Below are 9,167 nucleotides of genomic sequence, written 5' to 3'. Positions count from 1 at the left end.
CAGCCATTCTATGCATCTCCTTGTGCATGACAAGATCATTCGGGATTTCATGGTTGAAGAACGACAATAGTGCTCTCTCCAACAGCAAATGTGTCTCTCCTCAAAAAAGTTTTACCTTACCATGTTCTTCGCCATGTCACCTGGCAATCCAGCCTTCTAGGATGTAAATCCTCTCACGCCCCCTCGTGGGAACCCTAATTCTTCCTCGAAGCAAGAACTCACGTGCGAACTCCCGTTCAATGCCCTCGACAGCGTGTATACTAGAATCTGGTTTAGCCACCCGATTGTATATACCCAACAAATGTAGGATCTTCATTCTGAACGATATCTACGAACTATAAGGCTTAACCACGTGCGGTCCAGGTGTCGAATTGCTGGATACAAACAGAAAACACCTCCCCCCACCCTCTCTCTCCTCAATAAAGACAATGAAAAATGGGCAAAACCCCAGAGAGTTTCAATCGAAGGTATCGACCGAGTCATGAAAAAGATAAGATAGGATCCAAAAGGGGATCGCTTCAGATTGTTGTTAAGATCCATATCTTCTACTGTTCTTTAATTAATAGTATAATTATCGAGTTGGTTCAATCCAAAATCCATTTGATTATTCATTTGGGTTATTTTTTAGTTCATTCCAAGCTGGATGTTCTGTATATTTGAAGGACATCAAACCAAGCTGTCCTTATTGAAAATACACGTGGGGCTTCAAATGTGCAACTGACGTGGCTCAAAGTAATCACAAAGCTTGACTCCCAACTTGCCCATAAAAGATATGAGATGTGATGTAAGAGAAGAGATGAGATTTATTTGATAATTATAAAAATATATACACATATATATTTGTATATACACACACGTTATGAAGTTATTTTTCCTAACAGAAGATAAATTGATAAAGGTGATTTTATTATATAAAGATGGAAGCCATAGTGGAAATAAGTCAGTTAGAAAGGTAAAAAATGAAACCGAATAAGATAAAAAAAAAATTATGTTTTAAGTAAGTTGCAAATTAATATGATTTCCCTTTAAAATATTTTATTGTAAGTTTGAGATAAAAATCAAGCTTTTTGGTAATATTGAAGTAAAATGATTTAATTATTCCGTCTTATTCCCTCACAATTAAAATATAATTTAATAAATTGAGTTATAATTTAGGTTTAGTTTTATTATAATCTATTCAGTTTTCAAATTAAGTGATTGAAGATGCTTACTTTAAATTTTAATGCACTAAACCAAATTACTTTTTTTTGTCAGAAAAACAAATTACTTTAATAAAAATCAGTTATGTTTTAATTAGCAATAATATATATCACTAATATGTACTTTTAAAGTGGAACTTATTCAGTTTAAGTTATAAATTGATCCTTTTATATGTTGATAATTATATATTTTAACTTTGTCCATTACTAATCTGATTCAAATATTAAAATTAAGTGATATCTCATCATCTAATAAAATAATATATACTGAAAATTATGTACTTAAAGTAAATTGATTTCATTAAATTCAACATGTATGTTTTCAAAATAAAATATATCATTTAAAAATTGTATTAAACATCCTTTATCTGTATTAACTTTTCAAGTTTGAACTCAAATATTTTAATTGCCGAGGAAAAAAGGACAAAAGTTGTATTAAAAAAATTAAAACTCATGAACTTTCCCCTTATCCATATTTTTAACATATTTTTCTTCATCACTGTAATATTCTTTGATGTACTGAAACTGATCACTGGCATAAAATAACTCATAATTAAAATGAATAATACTATATTTATTATTAAAATATCCCCTTAGTTTGTTCTAGTTTTGTTTGGATTTTTATCAAAGGATTTATTTATTTTAACTACTGTAATTTGTCCAAAAGCGAATCTCATCATTTACGAATAGATTCAAAGATGTCCTCTCGTTATCTATATATTTGTTCTATTTAAAATTAAATATTTAACTTGAAGATAAAAAAAAAATGGTACTACAAAAATCTTTTTGATTGATTGTTGCTTACCAACTTTGTACTTATCCATAATTTTTTTTCTTTTTAAATTTTAAACTCGATAATAGATATAGATCCAAAAGGAAAAAAAAAAAAACTCAATAAGAGATGGAAATCAGTGGATGACAAATTATTTTAAGCTGAAAACTTATTGGTCGAATATGGCACTTGAGAAAACGATGTCATATTTCATACCATGTGGCAATCACAGAGGCAAATTGAAGTTCCACGAGACTTATAGAATAGAAAATATTCTCCTTAGCTCCCACTTTAATTATATATAATAAATAAATGGGGGGCGTGGAATAAGCTCGTTGTTTTTGTCCTAATCCAATATCAAATGTAATTGCTGGCTCTTAGATAAGTATATTTGATCCAACATTTTGCATATCCATCTGGAATTAACCGCATGCATTCAGGAAGAAAAAACCTCTCCCTTTTGTTAGAGTGTACGTGATTTATGGCAATTTAATTATATCGGTTATATAGTAAACTTGTTGGGATTCAACGTGATTATTGTTATAATACATTTAAAGATGTAAAAACTTTTGAATAGATGAGCAACGCAAACAACTCGTTTAGTCCAATGATCTTATTAAAGTTACTATTTCCATGAATCTTCCAAATACATAAGGGCAATGAGAACAGAAGAAGAAGAAATCGCATGGAAACATCTTTTTTACATCATGCATGGGTTCACTCAACAAACAATGTTGAACTATGCAAGAGTAAACGAAGGCCAAAAAAAAAAACTACCCAAAATCACAATCTTCACGGACTAAAACTTTGGCAAATTGGGTTTTTACAGAGGACGAAGCAACGTTAATCAACAATGAACCCCAACATCTTCATCTGAACCAGAACTTCAATAGTGAAGACCGCAGATTTTTCACTATCTCCTTGACCGTCAAGCTAAACCCATCATCCATCTGGCAAATAAATATATAAACAAACAAGTTAATAAAAAGTAGATAGTAGAAGTTCAAAATAAATAGAGAATAATTGTTTTGTTAGATCATTAATAGGTCATGAACACACGCAGAGAACAGGAAAGGAGAGGATCAAGCTGCATTTGGATTTCATAATTTTTTTTTTCAGCTTTTCTTTGTGCGTAGTGAATTGCTTTTATTTATTTATTTTTCATGAATCGTCACTCTTATACTAATTTTTCTGAAATGCACTACCTTTCTGAAGTTTTATCAATCGCCAAGCCTTTCAATGTTTTCCGCATCCTTTTGCTCTAGTCATGATTGAAAATCGAAATAGGATTAAAAAAATCATACCCTTTTCTCTAAACGCGATCTTCCTTGTATTTGAATTCGATAACATAAAGACCAAAGATTAGCAACTTTCAAGACAAAAGAGCCCAAATTTGCATTCAAAGATTTTACTTTCACAAAGATATAAAACTGGCAAAGATCTTCAAACACAACAATTTACGTTCATTTCAAGTGGAGTAATTTTTAATCAACTTAGAAGAAGATGCTCAGATTTATATTTACCTGAGCAACAATGGTGATGTCAAGAGTGGAGCTGCCAAATCTCACCACGTTGCTTTGAACAATGGAAAGGTTAAGCTTTTCAACCTCCCCAAAAATTCTTGCTGCAATAGCCTTTTGATTCTCGCAGTGAATGCGGATAAGCACGTCCTTGTCCGCAACCCGAGCTTCAATCTCCGGTAATGCTTGGTCCGCAGAATAACCGTCTGAGGACTCATCGCAAGACGAGCCATCATCATCATTGCTAAGCTGATATTTCTTTACGAAGACCGCCGATTCCATGGTTTTCTTCTTCGATTGCTCCTCTAGCGACTTCACACGTTCTTGAAGCTGTTTCAAGTACTTGATGGCATCTCCAAGAACAGAGGCCTTGTCCATCTGTACAGAAAAGAGATCAATTAAGATATTCGATTTCAAATTCGATCAATTAATCGACCACGATTGGCCTTTTGCTTACCACATGTATCCATTTTGTGGCATATAATGGAATCTGATTAATTTAACTGATAAAAATATCAATTAGTACCTTTTTTAGGCCTGGAACAATGGCAGATAGAGCAATAAACCTCTGGCTAAGCTTCTCTCTCCTCTTTCTTTCAGCTAAAATATGGTCTTGAGCACTTGATGGAGTCCGTGAAACAGGATAAGCTCTCTTAATCCCCAGATCGGCTTTGGGGCTGGAGTTTTGGCTGAGTTTTGGTTATTGGGATGAACACCCCCCGAGCTCAAAGATCCGAAGGTCATATTGTACTCTTGAGAAACTGCCTCTTTCTTTGGAGTTGCGGAAGGGTTTTGCAAATTCCCATAAACTTGCTGTTGCAGGTTCGAGGCCATTGAAGCCGATGTACTGAACGAAAAGAGGTGTGAGGAGGAGGAAGAACCGCAGGTACTGGCCTTCAAGAGCTTGGCGGGCCTCTCATGGCCAGTCCAAGATCTCTCGCTGGACGAGTCACTGCATGTGGTGGTGGTGGTGGTGGAGGTAATGGAGTTCTGGGAAGTGAAAGGAGGATACGAAGGATGGAGGCTTGGATACAAACAGTTCTGCAAATTACTGTTTTTGTTATTAGTCTCTCCCAGGGCAGTAGCAATTTCTTCAGTCATGAGTCCTCCATTATCAGGAGAGCTGGTGTTGTATTGGTGGATGAAGTTGTTGAAGTCATCCATTCTCTGTAACAATTATGATACCACATGGCAGAAACAAAAAAGTCCATTATGACACTACTGAAACAGATCTTTAATAAGTCACTGCATACATAGTTTTAATGGCTCAAAGCTAGAAATGTTTTGTGTTACCGTTTCGGTTATCCATTTTGCAGAGAGTACTTCCATTTATGAAAATAAAAACGATGCGGATGATTTCCTTCTGAGTTCTGCATTAGATCTTGCAGGAGTTAGACAAAATTCTAGTCCAGATAATAAATAGACGATGTATGATGCAAATGCGATTGAGGAGAAAAAGCAGCAGTAGTGACTGTGCGGATGCTCGGAGGAACACTGTTGTCGTTCACAAATTAGGGCACGAGAGATGAGATCTATGGGACATGTACTTATGATCTTGTAACACAAGGAGCTAAGACAGATTCAAGTGAAGAAACTAACCTTCTTGGCTTTTTCTGAAAAATGCTCTACCTGTTCCGTTCCTTGTAGGCCACAAGACAACCACAAGGTATTGCTTTTGAGCCTCCGTTTATATACTTGCTCTAACTTGCTATTGATCCTTCGTTTTCATTCAGTCCCACGTGTGAATTGTTCAAAAAATTCTCTCTCTAGCTGTTGAGTGTTGAGGTGGAGTTGCTTAGAGAATAGACCAGACAGATTCTTAAAAAATGCGTGCTGAGAAGATACGGAGACGAATGAAAAGATTTTTCGAGTTTTTATATTGTAGAGTGCCAATCGGAAGCCTGTCTGTGCCCAATAATGGGATTAGTTCCTAATTTAGTCTCTTTTTCTTTTGAGATGGATGGAGTAGTTTAGTTGTTAACATCGTATTTTATACGACTGGGCCATTTTTTTAGGGATATGCAGGCCTTCCGTCATAAAGTATCATCACCAAATTATACGAAAATAAATAAATTAAAAACACCAAAACTGAGGACAAAGCTCCTGGCTAGGAGCCATAGAGTGGACCTAAGGAGCCTTTCTTCTATAGGTGATTTCAGGCATTTACTTTGAAAGGTTCTAGTGAGCGAAAAAAATAGAGAAAAACGAAAGTTATCTAATCAAGTGAATTATTGACCTTATTTGGTCGGTACAGTCAAATCTTTCCATTATTTACCGTCCAATTTGATGAAGGTAGAGTAGGGGTGGTGGCGGTAATTGGCCTCCAACACATGCGAGCGTAGAACTCCGATGAGGGAGGGTCAACCCTCACTAGACGGGGTTCACTAGGTTCTTCCCAATAATGAGGCCCTGCAACTCTCAAATAACCTCTGACGGGGCCATTAGGCTTCATTGGCCCTCTCCATTTTAGAAGTAAAATATGATATGCAAATTAGGAAGATCCACCATCTAAGTACTCATATTTTATCTTCCTCAAAAAAGCAAAAACAAAAATATTTGAACCCAACAGAGAGAGATAATCACATCCTCCATCTCCCATGCCTTTCTCATTGTCTTTTGGAAAGCTAGGACATTAATGTTAGGGTTTGTCCGCAGCTTCGTAAAGAACGTCAAGTTGACAAATTGACATTCTTTCAACTTCACTCTTTATACAACTCCATCCATAGCTACGTTTTTTAACTTCTGACTATTACTTTCCCAATTTTCTGCAGAGATGGGTCGCTCGAGCATCTGGATAACCCCTATCATCCATTTTAGCCCAATACAGAGAAAGCAGCACCAGTCACAAAGGTGCAAAAATTAAAAAACGAAAAGAAGAGGACGAGGGAAAAGATCACCTGCTAGGGTTTAAGGGATTTTTCTAGGGTCTGGCGCCCTTAAAGGAGCTACCACTGACATGGGTAGAGACGACTCTTCCTAAGAGAGAAAAGACGAAGAAAGGCTATGCCGGACTCTTTCCTCCTTTATCTAATTCATCTTCTGGGGCACATTTGAAGTCAATTTGACTCTCACGTTCTTGTATACCCAGTGATATCTTGGACACAATCAAATGTAAGAGTATTGCTAGCCTAACAGTATCGTTAGCTAACGGTGCAATTCAAAGCACATGCTAAGAGAGTACTAGTTTTTTTTTGTAAAGAAACAAATCTACTCATATCATCCAAGCTGAAGATCTAAAGATAGAGAGATCTAAATGTAGAGAAGCCATCATTCATTGTGGAAAATTTACGGTACCGTCACATCATCATTTCCCCAAATATGGATTATAAAGAGTGCTCCATTATGTTCCATTCCCTTTTCTTTTCATCCCATTTCCATTTCTTCTTATATATTTTTTTCCACCTCATTCTATTTCTACGTGGCACACATACATCGTAATCGATCACCAAAAGCTGAAACCAGTTAAACATTGGTTTGCTTATGTTCTATGGAGAAACGGGCTATTCGTTACTAAATAAAATTGTCCTTACATTCCGAAGGAAAAAATTTTGTGAGGTGCAGCAATTCGCATGACGTGAGACATTGAAACCAGAGTTTTGTTTCATTACATATATTCAAATCACATCAAATGTGGCTTAATTACGGTGTTTAGGGCACGTAACAAAAGTCTCATTTTGTTATTTTGTTATAAAATGATATAACCACAATTCGATCGGGTGCGCGTTGAGGCCATAAACAAGAGTCGCCAAGGATTTATATTAGCTATTTTGTTGATAGAGAATCATTTACATAATATCATGGGTTTACCATATCTTTTTACAGATAGTGAGATAAGTGGTACTGGGAAGATAAAATAGTTCTTCAGACGGTGGAACAAATCCAAATTTCGAGAGATTCAGAGGACCATTTTGTTGTCCTTTTCATTAATTTTGAATCACCGAGTGTTATGAACTTCCTCTTTTCCTCTTGAAAGTATATTTTGATAACAACTTATTCTACCTGACAAGTTGAGTTGAAAGGGCTGGTCCTTTTTGAGTATTTTTATTGCGCGACTTCTTATGAACATCATATCTTTAGAATACCTATAACTTTAATAACATGAAAAAGGACCAGTAGTTTGGTTTTAGTGGTTTTCAACTGAGATGTCATTTGTTGTGAAATCGACTGGACTAAGGTCTGATTCTTGGTTGATATCCGTCGAATTAGCTGGTCCAAATTTAGTACGTAAAAGCTCTAGACATATATTAAGATAATAATAATGATTATTCTTTATTTTTACAAGAAATGAAATTATAAGAATTGGACGAAAAGCTGATGGAATTTAGTAAACTTTTTCTGGGAAGCATATTTTACAAAGACTTGTCACATGTACTCATGCCTCTTGCATGCTTTATAAAACCTAGGGTACTACCTGCACGAAAATGCTCTTTCGTCTCGATCTTGAGAACATAGTTTAGCATTTTATGGTCAGAATGATGTCGTTTATTTAAACAACGTGGCCTACTTAGTTTGACAGAAGCGGATTTCAAGGCTCTCCTCAGGGGCTGTGCCCTAAAGTCGAATTCACCAACAATTTATACCGTCTTCCTGTATTAGCTGGAGCCTGGTCATTATAGGTTATAGATTATCAATATTATAGACCAATGACGAAAGACATTGTTAATGCGTCTATATGAAGCCTAACTGTCCGTGGAAAAATATTTCAGTAGCCATATGTTCATAGGTGGAGAATTGTTTAAAAAAAAAAAAAAACAGAGAGAGAGCATATTCTTTAACAGCTTAATTGATACTTGCTAGGTTGGTCTTGAATTCGATTACCCATGTGTAAGAGTCTTCAACCCCTCCTTTAAAAAGACGGTTATAATCCATTGAAAAATGACATGGATCTACAGTTAATGGCCCAATCGATACACATAAAAATCAGTCATATGCCAATAGAATTTTCGAAATGTTTGATTTTTAAAAAAGTTAATGAGTCTCTTGAGGTTAATCATTAAATAAGCAATTAAAAAAAAAAATTACAGTTCTCAACACACTAGTTTCCTCGTGTTACGTAAAGTCACTATTTCAAAAAACAAAATGGTTCTATTAAAATGTGCCCCTAGATACTAGTTGAGAAGCCACATAAAGTAAGGTTGCAATTTCTCATTCACTATTTTCTCATATTAAGTATGCGTAACAAGTACTCATAAAACACTCATTAACAAGATTAAAAGTTTCTTAACTTACAAGGAAAAATAAATTTTATAGTGAGAAGATAATTGGCTAGTATTCACACAAAATCTTTTCATCCGGGAGCCTAAAATAAGAATCTTTATGCTAAAGAGAATGGGGCTTTGGCTCAACATGTTTCTTAACTTCGTTTTCTACAGATTCGAATCTTTGAGCGGCTCTAAAGAAGGCTTCCAGACAAATGGGAGATGAGGATGGTCCTTTCTTGAACCACAACTTTAAACTTGATCTGTACTTTATTTGCAACTGATATTCTCCCCTCCCCTTCCATGTGGTTCCTTCTGTCATTTGGTCAACAAATCTCCGTACCCATAAAGCACTCGATCTTGTTTGTCGCAACTTTAAGCCTTAAGTGAGACAAAAGAACATGGTGCTCTGAAAAAATATTCAAAAATCTTTCTTCCCATTTCATGACAATGATCCAATTAGTCATAAGTCTGCGAT

General features: G+C 35.4%; 1 protein-coding gene across 1 annotated transcript; it reads right to left on the bottom strand.

Moving 5' to 3' along the window:
• Positions 1-2,581: 2,581 nt before the first annotated feature.
• LOC104418401 (transcription factor bHLH18) lies at positions 2,582-5,943 on the bottom strand. The gene is made up of 5 exons (XM_039302399.1): positions 5,767-5,943; positions 4,243-4,658; positions 4,018-4,192; positions 3,495-3,869; positions 2,582-2,921 (listed from the first exon to the last, which is right to left on the bottom strand). Exons 1-5 carry the CDS (start codon positions 5,941-5,943, stop codon positions 2,841-2,843), a joined length of 1,224 nt encoding a protein of 407 aa, XP_039158333.1. The 3' UTR covers positions 2,582-2,840.
• Between the last annotated feature and the right edge of the window lie 3,224 nt (positions 5,944-9,167).

This window comes from Eucalyptus grandis, chromosome 9 (assembly GCF_016545825.1).
Source record: "Eucalyptus grandis isolate ANBG69807.140 chromosome 9, ASM1654582v1, whole genome shotgun sequence".
Lineage (NCBI taxonomy): Eukaryota > Viridiplantae > Streptophyta > Magnoliopsida > Myrtales > Myrtaceae > Eucalyptus > Eucalyptus grandis.
Note: the sequence above shows the minus strand (reverse complement) of the source record. Positions and strands in the feature narration are given on the sequence as shown.

Coding starts and splice junctions, on each gene's coding strand:
- LOC104418401 (XM_039302399.1), bottom strand. CDS start 5,943: ATGAAGCCTAATGGCCCCGTCAGAGGTTATTTGAGAGTTGCAGGGCCT. Junction 4,193..4,242: donor AAAGAGGCAGTTTCTCAAGA/GTACAATATGAC, acceptor TTCATCCCAATA/ACCAAAACTCAGCCAAAACT. Junction 3,870..4,017: donor TTGTTCCAGGCCTAAAAAAG/GTACTAATTGAT, acceptor TTTTCTGTACAG/ATGGACAAGGCCTCTGTTCT.